Consider the following 13,739-nt stretch of genomic DNA (forward strand, 5'->3'; position numbering starts at 1 on the left):
ACTCCAAGAAAGATGAAATATTTCCTGAGAATTGAAGAGGCAGGATGTGCGGTTTGCTGGATACAAGAGCCACGGCTCCTCTTCACTTAGCTTTTGCATTGAGCCCCTAAATGTTCATTTGGTACTGCTTACTTCTGAGAGAAATCTTTGCCTTATTGAGTATCTTTGTTTGCTCTCCTGTAGTGCATGAGCATATTAATCTAACTATATAAGAGAACAAGGATTGCTGCTGCCAGCTGAGTCATCTTCATATAGTGTTTGTCCATAAAATATTCATGTAACAGGGACAGCTGCATCCTACTGCGGTCTGTTCTTTTTAGGGTTCGTAGAGCTGTTCATAGATGCCAATTGTTTTTGCAGCAGGACATCTCCGCTGTCCTCCCTTTCTGCCCCTCATGGCCGTTTCTTTCCCTTTCTGCTGGAGCCTCTCAAATCACTACCAGAGCAGCACTGATGGGGTGGGAAGAAGCACCACATTTAGGGCTGTGTACTCCTTATCTATTCTGGCCCCCTCTGTAATCCTCTTCAGACTCTGGCTTTGGTCCTCAGCGGGAGAGACTGCATTCAGATTTCCAGGGGTCTTTGAAGAGCAGTGTGAAAATGGCTTTAACTTTGTCTGCTCTAAATGGATTTCAGATACTAGCACCTGCAGTTTGTAGAGGCTGTTTGGCTTGTTTGTTCCCTGCTGTCAGCATTATGGAGATAAGGTGGAAAGCTTTAGCAACTTGTTTTCTGGGTATAGATACAGATTTCTTTGACATAAGGACAATACTGTATGAGCGCCACATATTTGATAATTTGTAAGTTATACCAAACAGTTGCAGCAAACCAGGTCACTTAATGGGGTTGATCTTCTGTTTCTTAAAAGTTATTTCATCTGTATGTTTTAATGTAGTCTGAAACTAAATAGAAGCATATCAATGAAAACTAAAAAGCCAACTCAACACTCAGATGCACATGAGAAAGCTGGTTAGTTTCTTCTGAATTCAGCAGTGGGATTATGACAGGAGTAGGTCTAGAGTATGAGTGATCTGCTTTTTTCCCTCCCCTTGCCCTCCTCCCATGTAGCTTTCCTAGTATTGATCTCTCAAAGGATTAATTTCAGCATGGCACACCATTTAACTCTTCTGGAGCATCATGACAATTGCTTTTAGAAGTGCTTACATATACTTCTATTTTGAGATCTTGTTTTGGAGATGCCTTTTTAAGCTTAGTGTATGTATAACTGATCTATGAAACCTGGAAGTTTTAGGTGATATTTGCAGTTTGATGGCCATTTAAGGTTAGCCTCGTTTCCTTGAGATGATAAAAACCTAATTAAGAGCATTTAGTTAAATCCAAGTGTTGCTGTGAAGTTTTTGTCACCGGTTTTGACTAATTTGCTTTCTAATTGTACCAGGTGAGCTGTGTGCTGACTGGTAAAGAGGGGCCTTGTTTGTTTGTATTGTCTAAATTAAGACACAAGGAACTTAATCAGGGATATATTTAGGGGAGAATCTACACATGACCCTGCATGAGGACAGGATGCTCAGTCACCTTATATGCCTGTGCAGTGATAACTGTATTTTCAGAAAAAAGAGCCAGACATAGTCAAACTAACTGGTGCCACTCTTTTTTTTCCCCCCCTTTTGTTTTTGTTTTCCTGCCCTGTTCTGGATTGCATGCTTCAGCAATTATTCCCCTCCTCTGAGAGCAGCTGAGGTGGCGGAAGGGTAGAAATGTCTGCAATGGGTGGAAGAGCAGCAGCTCAGGTCAGAAGCCACTGCACTACTTCTCAGATAAGTAATCCCAGCTCATGAGTCAGAGGCTTAAGACTTTAATAGATGCAGCTCTTGGCAATTAGTGTTGCAGCAGGATGGCCTTGAACTGTTGCATGATGTTACAAGTAGGAAGAGGTGAGGGGAAATACTCCAGAAAGTTAATTCGGTGTCTCCTGCAAAGAGGAGTCAGGATAAGAGCAGAGCTTGAGATTGAGTTGAGATGTCGGACTTGCCCCAACAAACATGTGGGAGTACTAAAAGAATAACGCAGTGCTTCTGAACAGAAATGCTAAGAGAGCTGTGAGCTTGCTTCTTTCAGACCTGTGTTCACCCTCCTCTGCCAGGGGAGGTGAGAGGGCTGCAGGACGGGCTGGAAAAGCAGCCAGCTCACATTGGCTCACTGTGAGTTCTCAGCCTCAGGAATCAGGCAGGGCTTTCCAGTTTGGAAGCAATTGAAATGTAAGAAGCAGTTATGAAAGCACAACACTGGTGGGACTGCATAACCAGTGCTAATATTTGCACTTTTTTTTTAATGTTTCTTAGAGAATCAGATTATTATTTTTTTTCCAAGAACACTTTCTGTACTAGTAGGCACATAACTTGGTTTACTTGAAATCTTTATGTAGAAAGATTTTGCATTTAGATGCACGGATGTCATCAGATTTTTCCTGTTCTTACAACAGGGGGTGTTTTATAACAACCCTTTTAAGAGTACAATCTTAGGAAGCATTGAACCTCATTTTTTTTCAGCTTTTGAGGGCAAAATATCCAGAGTGGAAGCACAGGCTTCTTGCTATGGGCTGTTAGTATGTTCTTTAAGAATGCTCTAAACATTTACATATCTTAGCTCTGTATGGTGTACATACAGTATGACGTGTGTGGCTGAATTAAAAGTACCACAACAGGATAAAGATGAGAGAGAAGCCGGGGGTGCAGGTAATAAATTCCTTATTCCAGAAGATACTGTGGAGCTTCTCTGTGGAAGTGACAGAACTTTCTCCGCTGTATCAAGTTATTTAAATGCACCTCAGAGACTGGCTATATAGATTTTGTGCACTAGTTACAGTAAAGAGTATATAATGGAAGGTAGCTGACTGTGTTTTTTGGTGAATTATTGATAGTGTGGTCAACAAAAATTGTTCTTAGGGGCCAGTAAAGGTTTCCTGTCTGATAAATAAAGCTTAATATTTACGTCTTGCATGTTTGTTTGCTACAAACCAGCTTAATTAAATGCAAAATACTTTTTAAAAGCAACTCCAATGCTTTGATTTTAAACTAATTTAAGTGAGAGATTCATTTTCGTGTGCTATCTACCCACTGCATCTTGTGACTAGACCATGTGTAAATCAAGGCTGCTGTAAGAAAGCACTATGGGAGGAGCAAGAAACTGAAGAGTAGGGAATTGTGTCTTCAAAACCTTAACCTGGTGACACAGTGCTGGCTTCAGGGCTGTAATTGATTTCTAAAGTTGTCAATCAAGGAAGCAAATACAGTTGAACGGATGTGTATTTAACTCTTACTTCCATTGTCACTAGACTGTCTTTCTCTTTACAGTGGTTTTGATTGTATTCAGTTCTGTGAGCAGGAGAGTTGAAATAAACCTTGAAGAGCTTCAGTGATAAAGATCTCAAATAGTGCTAAGGCATCAAAGTGTGTTTCTTTTTTACCTAGAGAGCAAGTTAACAGAAGAATGGAATACGACCCTGTGCTGGTTATAGGCTGCTTTGAGCGTCCGGAGGGTGATAATGCCTAATTTGTTTACAATTACTTCTACATCAACTAAGTTTAGTCTCTCTCTCTTCTATTGCAGTGAGTACATGTGAGAAGTTGATTGAAATCTTTAATTGCAGGGCACCGTGGTCAGAAAGTTCTATTAATCATTGAAACTGATTTTTTTTTTCATGTTTCTCAAATGTGTTTTAGCTGTTGTACCAGATACAGCAGGCTTGGATTCTTCTCCAAGTTCAGCAGGGGGTACCCCTTCCTGTTACGTGGAGATATGGCTTCTCTTTTTGTTCTACAAGATGCATGTGTATAATCATACTTGTTAAAAATAAATCACAGTTTCATAATAAGCAGAAGACAATGCTGTTGTGCTCCTGACATCACAGTAGTTTGTTCATGGCTTCCCGTGTTGCTGTTCTGTCCTGCCTGCTTGAGCAGCCAACAACTTGAACAACAGACAAACTAAAGAAAAGCCCATGGGCCTAATTGAGGAAAGTGTCCCCTTCCTCTCATTGTATGAGCGCACACTGAGTATTCATTGTTGTGAAATAGTGGAATGATTAAGATACAAGTTCCAACAGCAGACTTGGCCACATCGCTGCTCATTTTTCAGTGGCCTTCTTGCTGACTTCATCTCAGTATGAGAGAATGAATGATGATAAAGGCAGAGTTACGTTGTTCTCTCACACCAATATGCCCATGACCTGAGTGCCTGATTAAATGTGAAAGTAAGTTTAGTGGAAACTTATTTCTGTGTATCTTGTGTTGCTATCTGAAGGGGAAAAAAAAAAAGGACTCCATTCTGCAGAAGCAACTGTTTCAAAATCAGGCCTTTATACATAATAGCTAGTTCATGTGCTAGACAAACAGGCAGCCTAACATAAACAGAACAGCAGCATTCAGCCATGTTTGGGGGGGTTGGGGGTCATGCTATAAATACAATTGAGTTCTCAGTGCAAGCAAAAACAAAAGAGGTCTTTCTTGGCACCTCCTTAATAAATAAACCAGCAAGCATGGAGTGCATGTTTTCTGCCCGATCTGCCTTCTGTATCCCGTTCAGCTTCAGTTCAACTAGACTGGAAGAGTTTGCTTGCAGAATGCAGATTTGCAGAAGTATTTCCCAGCTGATGAGGTGCATCACCAACTATTTTGTTGTCCTCTGTTTGTTTCTCTTTTGCTTTTGCTGGACGAATGCTCAAAGAATTACTGGCTGGATGCAGTCTACGTTTGTTGGGTGGTTTCTGCTGTAAGATCATGAGCTATAAATGAGTGTGAGGAAAGAGCCTGATTTATGGCTAGCAGCAGATGGGCTGCAGAGTGGACCTGCTGCCTGCCAAGGTAACGGGCTGTGGCATGGCTGGGCTGGCAGCAGAATGGTGGTAACGTGGTGTTAGTATCCTAAAGCTACTCATATAGAGCTTTATAAATCTATTCAGTTTACATCAAACAGAAATCTTTACTTGTTTACAGGAAAACATGCTGGTCTTATCCCCAGTGAGAAACCCCTCTGAGCACTTAAGTACAGGAAATGGAGGTGAGAAAGTACCATCCATTCCCAAGACAGGACCAGTTATCTGTGACCTACTTATGATATTTGGTGTTTTGAACCATTCTTGCAAACGTGAAGTCATGGTAATTCTGTTGTCTCTATAGGCTGTTGCAGTACTTTCTCAGATGATAGGATAAAAAAACCCTAATCTAAGCCTCTTTGCTGCAATTTTTGCACTGCCATCTTGTCCTGTTCAAACCAGCCAGAGTGTGTCCCATCTTCATCTTTGCAGCTGCTTCTTCCATACTTGAAGCCTGCTGTCATGTATCTCTGAAACCTTCTTTCCTACGGAATAAACACATCGTAGTTCTCAAAATCTTTTTACGTGCTTTCTTTCCTCTCCATGCTCTTTCTGTTCTTATCTGAACTCTCCACTGCCGTGAGATGCTGGGAAGGAGATACTGTATGTTGGCTGAGAACCAGAACCCTCTGAGTGAACCAGGAATAATCTCTGTCTGAACATCTGGCATGTCTAAGTACTGTGTTTACAGTATGACATAGGCTTGTGTCGAACTTGGGATCTGCCATAATGCTCTCTTTTTTTTTTTTTTCCCCTGTACACTACTGAGTTTAACCAGTTATACCCCAACAAGGAATGAGGCAGCCTCTGGATTAAGCTGTGCAGTGGTACTGTGTAAGCTGATTTTCTGCCCTTACACCTGTAAGGATGGGGGGGGATGTAAGGCAAGATTGGTTGGTGGAGGTAACAGTGTTTGTTAGAGCAGTTAGTGTTGTTGGGGTGGAGAAGGGTGGCATGTGACACCTGAGGAATGAAATTGTTTTTTTTTCTATTCTCCACCCTTTGTTGGTTTAGCAGAGGCCATTTTCTTTGCCTAACAAGTGGAAATTATCATATATCCATATGCCTGACTTCAGTGTCAGGTGCTCATTTCCACATCCTTCATCGTGCTTGACGTAATCTGGGAGGAGAAATCTCTGCAAAAAGAGGAGTTTTTCAGTTCTGTCACTTTGCTGCCATTGTGCAGTGATGGTGTGTGAACTGGGAGGTGGGGAGGCTCCTGTGGCTGGTCAGGTAGCGCTGTTAGAAATACATCTGGTCAATGATATAAAATAAGTGAAACTCTTTGCTCCTCATTTTATGGTTATAAGCTTTTTTCCGAGGAGATGTAGTAGAAAACAATTCAGTGTAATTTAATTAATACAAAGTGCTATTTCATTATAATTTATATTAGAGAATGCCATGAAATAGCCCTTTTTTTCACCTGCCTTAATTGTTCGGGGCAAGCATGCTGTGCAATCCCTACTCAGCAGTGTGTAGATTGCCTGCCTTGGTTTTGTTGTGACTGATGGAGCTTGCCAAGGATATTCAATATCTGTGCTAGGACTTGGCTGAACCTTGGCCACAGTTCTCAATATTTGATAACACATAGCTGGTTATCACAAAGCAGTAACCAAGAAGCAGTTGTAGAGCTTTGGTGTATGTTACTGCAGTGCAGAAGTGCCTGGAGGAAACCGCATTGCTTCTGCTTGATCTGTTTATTTATATGAGAGAGAAAAAAAAAGAAAAAGAGAAGCTCTACTGTATCACTGGGTTAGTGAACCTCTCAAATAACCTTTAAGAGGGTGTTTTCAGGTGTCATTGGTTTGTTCCCTAATTCCAGTGTTAGCCTCTGTTGATTAATGCTGGATTTTCTCCCTAGTGTAAGCAAATGACTCTCTGAAGCGGCAGTAAAATAATAGTGATGTAAGATGGAAGTATATTCCTTGATTAAATTTTTCTGGCAGACACTGAAATTATTTTGAGCGTGAACACATTTGTGCAATTACGCATCTGCTCCTGTGACAGCGTGCTGGGATATATGCCAACACAAATTGTCTCTTTCTTGCAGTTTCATAAGCCAGAATATGCTGCAAACTGTTTCTGGCTCCCGCTACAATGAAAACATGAACTCAGAGATGAGTCTGCTACACCTGAACTTGAATCACATTGTACTTAGAGCTGTGCAGGAAGGAGGTAGAGAAGGAAGTCGCTTCCTAATTGAATGAATCAGTGTCAGTGTCCATTGTGCCTGTGAAAGCAGTGAAGAATTATAGACCTATATTAGTGTGAATTCAAGGAAACTTGAATGAAAGACTGGCACAGGGACTCTTACTGTGTGCCAGGGATTCCCGTGAGTTGTGAAATAATTCTGATTTTCTCATTTGCCACTTGATGTTATGGTTAACGCAAAAACCTTTAATCTAATGCCTTGCTCTCAATTTAGTGTTAGCATTTGGGCTGGAAATCCGCTGTGAATTCAGTGATGTTTTGACTGAGATGTTGGAGTGGCATTTGCTGATGGGAAATTCAGTATTTTGTCCTGATAATGTAAATAACTGCTTGCAAGAAGACTTACTGAGCACATCTCTCCTGTTGACTGTCTTTTATTTTGTTGACATAAAGATCCTACAATTTAATCTCAAGCTCAAGTCTTGCAGTCAGCAAGTGGGTTTTTTATTTGATTGAGGCTGAAACTGTAAATACATCACTTATGGAAGTTTATAATGATTCTGCAGAAAAAAAAAAACAAAAAACCTATTTGAGATTCTTGACAAGCAATCTGAATCATTCAAGTTAGAGATAGTGCATTTGTAACAGTGATTTGTGGTGTTTTCTTTGTTCTTTGAAATGATTGCAATGCCCATGTTGCTGAGTACGTGCATGTTTAAAAGCTGAATTTGTGGGAAATTGAAGGAATGTGTGTAAAGAGGAAGGAACAGACTTGTACTGAGGCCTGAAGACTTTATTTGCTCACAGTTGCGTGCTTGTTCTAATAAGACTACTTGAGAAGTCACTGCTGCCTTGAAATATGGTTAGAGTTGTATCACTCCAGATGCATTTAAGTTCCCGCTCCATATTTTAAAATTGAATCATTTCTTTGTGGCATTTCCCTTGAGAGGGGAGAGGCACAGTTTCATACTGAAAGAGAACATGAGCTAATTACCTCGAGGTTTTGGCCATTTCTGTTTGAATGCTCTGTTGTAAGGAAGAACTCGATCACCAGTGGCTGCCTTAGTTTTGTAGCAGTGGTACAGTAGGCCTCAACAGCATGATGAATGGGTTTTGTGTAGTCAAAACACTTCTGTGGTGTTCTCTGTTGAGATAGAGATGCTGCAGCTGGGTTTTAGTAGCTTGATAGCTCTGATTTGCTGCTGTTGCTGTATCCATGCTGATCTGTGTGCTTTACAGTTTAGGTAAAGGGTATGGGGGGAGCAAATACCATTACAATTCAAAACTGGAAGTAAAAGGTGTGGTTAACTTCACTGATACAGTAATTCTTAAAAAAGAACTTGCCTCACTATTGAAAATATGTATCCAGCACCTTGGAGTCTTGGCGCAGCTCCTGCAGCTTTGGCTGAGAACAGGCAGGGTTGGGATGTATGTATGGCACTTGTGTAGTCCCTACAGCAGCATTCCTTCGGTGCCCGCAGTGGAGTAAGGAAGGAATAAAAATAGCAGTGGTAAACTTTCCATCAGTATTGCTTGAAGCTGAAGCCCTGAAGGAAGCAAAATAAATGCAGCATCTCATATCTCTGCTCATAAAGATTTTTTATGATAATGCTTAGTCTGTACAGAGTGCTGTCAGCCTGAAAGCTTTTAGTACTGTACAGACACACGCTTTTGTTTGAGAAGACTGGGATGAGAGCACAGTGCAAACCACAGTCATACAGCTAAGCATGTTAAATTGGAGATAGCTGTGTCCCATTCTGTCACTGTAGTCTGCAGTATTCCCAGCCTTTCCCTGTCACACCAACCTGCTGGTGTGTCTGAAATCTGTTATTGGTCTGTACAGGAGTAAGAAAAGAAAGTCAGGGATTCTTAATGGCTGACTGGAGTGTGTTGGTGCTGTGGCTGGACCTGGCTTGCTCTGGCCAGCAGTAGGTGCCTACAGCTGTACTGCTTGTGGAGATGCTTGTTTTCTTTTTTCCTGTGCTCCTAGCAGATGTAATCCCTAATCTGTGCGACCTACTGGTGGGATTCTGGGAGCAAACTACAGTGGAGAACTTTGCCATCTGATCTGTACCTGTGTGTTGGGGGAGTAGAAATGCATCATTTGCAATGCAAGTAGCTTTATGCTTTTCAGTAACTGATTTTTCTCCAGGGCAAGCACGCTCCTCTTTTTTCTTTCCCTTATTTTCATGACAAATCACTGCTTTGCATGTGCTCATGGCAACTCTTGGAGTCCCTTCCTGCATTGCCTTGCCCTGCGCCCTTCTCTTGGCCTTCCTTGGGCCTTGCTGTCCCTCAGAGCTGTTTCCAAAGAGCCTTGTTTCAAGCAAAATGGTTTTTAGGAGCTGCTGTTTGGCCGGTGGAAGGACTTACTTCCTTAACAGGAGAATAAGTTGTATTGGAGTGCCTCTTTTCTCAGAATGCCTTTTGCTGTTCTCATTTGTTCCTCCTTTGTATGCCACCCAGTTTCCATCTGATTGCGTCTGTCTCTTATCCATGACCACTCTACCTCATTTCTTCTATTTCACTTTCTTTATCACTGTTCTGATTGCGTAAGAAGCTTTTAACCCCACCCAGGAGCTTGCAGAGGGAGGGAAAGGGGCCCTTCCTCCACTCCCCAAGTGTACTGTATGCTAAGGCCAAAATCCCTGGGCTGTTCTGTACCTTGGCTGAGCCCTGCTTGCTGAGTCACTGCCTGGGGAGTATCGTGAGGGCTCAGAACATGCCAGTGCCAACCCGTGGCCATCAGTGCCAGGGGCCTCACCCCTGTCATTATTCATGGCCTTTGCTTCTGAGCTGTCACGTGTCCTTTGGCCTTACAGTAAGCTGTTCATGCAGATGTTTTTGCTGATGTTCGTGGTGATCTTTCGGTGTCATCTTCTGATTGATGGTAAAGGACTTGAAGATATAAATCTGTTACAGTGACTCTTCTGGCTTGGACAGTTGGACTATCCCTGACCAGAATGGTCCAAGAGACTGTTAGCGGACTGTTAGTAGGAATACAAAATAGAAAAGGCATTCCATCAAATGACAGACTGGCTGCAGCACACACTCGCTCAGTGTCCTTGTACACTATTTAAGATTACCACCTTGCCTTTCTGAAGAGTTGAATACTGAATATTTATAATATTTTAGTGATGAAGGGCTACTTTAGAGATCTCTCTCTCTTTTTTCTTATTCTTTCTTTAGTGATCCTACAGACTGGCCGTAACTTCATCTAGCACACTGTGAAATTGAGATTTGTCTCTTTGTAATTGCTTGTAGTGATGACAGCAAGGTGCTGGATTTGCAACATAAGCTGTTTTTGGAAGCAAAATAACACCAAAAAGAGTGAATACAAAGAAAATCAATGCCAGGGAAAATTGCAATGCTGAGGCAATTATGTTAAAGGAATTCTTTCTCTACCTTATACTGTCTTGTTACCCTGTGATTCTCATCCACGTATCTGTTTCTGAGCTTCACTTAGATTGTAAATGCTTTAGTAATGGAACTCCACATTTATAGTGATGTTGGAGCTCTGGATGGTACTGCAAAATCTACCAACATCAGTACAGTTCTCTTCAGAGTGCTGCATGTATGCACTTGTTCCCATCATGTTTTGTTGTTTTTTTATGTTCCGATGTTGATGCATTTCTGCCTGTTTTTAATATGATACAACTGGTAGCTCAGCAGAATGGAGGCATAGTTTCCATATGCAGCCTCTGACCTACCACTCTGCAGCTGGGATGACATCCATGAGGATGAGGCTTTGCTCTGGGACTCTGTTAATGTACAAACCCAAATCAGCCAGGTCAGACTGTTTCTGACCATAAGAGGGGAAAAAAATTCTCCTTAGAGAGCTTTACAACATCTCTTTTAAAGCATCGGGCCATGGCTGCGGTGATAGACCACCAACGTGAGCTACTGCTTGGTTACCAAGAGGATAAATTTTTCCTCTAGGGAGATATTTTTATACAGTTGCTTATTATGGATGCGAAAAGCACTCTTATGTTCAGCAGCATAAAAATATTAAAAAAATTTCTCTTACACAGCATCTATAATGCAGCTTAGTTTTACTCTAAAGTAAAAACAAGGTGGTCAGTGTTGGATTATTCTTCCTTTCTGATTTTTATCTCTTTTGCAAGTACCTAATCAACTGACTACTTAAAAGTCAAGTGCTATCAAGCTCTGCCAGGTACCTCTATCAGCATATCAAAGGAAATGGAAAACTTCCAGGTGTACTTTGAGTACAGCTTTTGGTATACGTACACTTTTTCATAACCATTCCAGCAAGACTGTAGACAGTGTAGTCTGGCAAAAGGATGTATTCTGCACAGATTATCTAACAGCAGAAATATTCTCAGTTACTCTTAATCCATCTTGCAATAGAAAATAGATATCAAAACCTTCTGGATAAATAATCTATAACCAGATGAGAAAGAGCTTTGATTTATAGCTTTCTTAACAAGTTGTAGTGGCCAAATACTACTGTACACTTCTTCTTACCCACCAACACCACCTCCTGTGCCATTTCCCAATTCCTTCGTATTTTGCATGCTTAGAATTGATGATGATGTTAATTTAGCTTCTGCTTATTTGCAGTTGTGAAACAGCACACAGGTTAGGACAACCTGCAGGACAGACAGGAACATTTGGGAGCCATCCAAGACTTACCTTGAACCCAGAATTTTATGAAATGATGTATCTTTATAATTGCAAAATAAGCTTGACATATTTTAAGCAGGAAGAGAGAAAATGAGGGTTAACTCACAGCAATCATCAACAGGAAAAGAATGAACAGAACTACCCTTCTCAAATTCTTAGGCTCTTCAGTATCTTCAGCTACACCAATAAGGCAGTTTGGACTTCTTGTTCCAGCTGTGTGGAAAGAAAAGAGGTGCAAAAGGGTAGCTGTATTGTTTAATGATGGAGAGAGTGGAGATGTTGTTAGCTTACAGAATATCTAATTGAAATTCCTGGGAGTGACTGTAGGTGCAGGGAAGTCTCATTTATAATTTGCTGTGCTGCAGAATGAAAGAGGTGTTCATGAAGATGGTGGAGATTAACAAACTGACATTCCTCCTTTGAGGGTAGCTCTCTTCAGCCTATGCAAACTATATTTGTTTACTGTTATGTTTTAGAGTTTTAGACATGTAAGTTTACATCTCTCAGGAGCAGATTTTTAATGTCCAGTGTATGGGAGGGATGTTTGGGGATTTTTTTACCCCATCTTTATTTTTCTTTTATGATGCACAATATGGTTTTTAAAGTGATATTTCTTTTTCTCCACAGGTATGGCGTTAGTCCTGAGAACATTATTCTCTATGGCCAGAGTATTGGTACTGTCCCTACAGTAGACCTGGCATCTCGGTACGAGTGTGCAGCAGTAATCCTTCATTCTCCTTTGATGTCTGGATTACGGGTAGCATTTCCTGACACTAGGAAAACCTATTGTTTTGATGCTTTCCCAAGGTATGTATAAGCATTGTGAGGATGATTGTTCTATACTCAGTGCACTGTTAGGTGTTTAAGAAGAAATACTCATGCAGCTTTCTGGGCAGCTTCTACTTAATTGTCACCTGTATTTTAAACTTCAGGTATGGGGGATACTCAGAACATTTCTCATGTTCGTTTTATTTTCATCACAACAGGTTAAAATTAGGAGGTGGGGGAGAGTGAAAGCCTTAAACATGTGCCTGAGCAGCCACAAGTAATGGTGGCTGTTGTAGTTTCTGTCCAGTCCCTGTGTTTAATATTCTTCCAAAGAAGTTAATGGCAGATGCTGAAGGTGCAGTCAGAATTTGGAACTGCTGTACACAAACTTGTTCATCATCCTTAAACCCTGAATGTGATATTTACAAATGCTTCTGCTAGAGAAAAAAAAAATAATCCAGGGCCTTAAAACTAGCTGTGATTGCAAAACTAATGGTGATTATCCAACAGCAGCCTAATCAAATAAATAATAAATAAATCAAAAGGCTGTTGGGGGAAACCCTAAAAACCCCACTGTATCACTTGGGTGCTTTGTTTTTAACCTATTGAACTGTTCAGTGCTGTCAGTCTGACTTACTTAGACAGTGAGCAGTGAAAATAAACAGCAGTGTGCTTCTATGAATGTGTGCAGCTCAGACGTCTATCTTCACGGCAGGAAACAAAATAGTTCTGTGTGCACCTACAGTGAATTGCTATTATGTGCGTTTTATGCTGGGGCTCTGTGAGAATGTGGTCTCTGTAGATTTTTCTAGCTGCAGAGCAGTGTGGCTGAGCATACTAAGTGAGTCTAACATGCAGTTTAAATACTGCCTTATGAGTCGCTGAGTTGGCAGTGGGACGCGTTCCAGTTTTCTGCAAAATACCAATATCTGGCTTAATGGCCTGGGAATATGTGTGGAAAAAAATAGTTCCTTTATCTGTATACCGAAGTGAAAGGGATTTCCTGGTTTCCTACAGTAAATGAGAGCTTAGTTTGTAGCCACTAAAATGCTGTATAAACATCTCTAACTGTATGTGACTGACCTGCTTTGCCACGTTGTGCCACTCAGGACAGACCCTTCATGGGCTTAGGGTTTCAGTTTACTTAGCATTTTCATTATAAAATATTTACATTTGGCTGTGAAGCTCATTTGGGAATGAATTCAGAGGAGGGGAGGAGTCTGCATTATTCTGATGTCTTTCAAGTTCTTGAGATATTTTTCTATATTCAGCGTAGTTACACACAACCCAAATTCCAGACAGGCAAAGTGAAATAGGCTGTGTTTTAATTTGAAGTAACACT

General features: G+C 41.1%; 1 protein-coding gene across 1 annotated transcript in view; it reads left to right on the forward strand.

The window, feature by feature from the left end:
* The window catches only part of ABHD17C (abhydrolase domain containing 17C, depalmitoylase), a 29,248-nt gene that overhangs the window by 12,528 nt on the left and 2,981 nt on the right, over window positions 1-13,739 (forward strand). The window contains exon 2 of the mRNA XM_015873079.3: window positions 12,257-12,436. Coding sequence (XP_015728565.1) covers window positions 12,257-12,436 — 180 coding nt within the window. The remainder of the gene's footprint in view (window positions 1-12,256; window positions 12,437-13,739) is intronic.

This window comes from Coturnix japonica, chromosome 14 (assembly GCF_054131305.1).
Source record: "Coturnix japonica strain WE chromosome 14, WE-NBRP24, whole genome shotgun sequence".
Classification (NCBI taxonomy): Eukaryota; Metazoa; Chordata; class Aves; order Galliformes; family Phasianidae; genus Coturnix; species Coturnix japonica.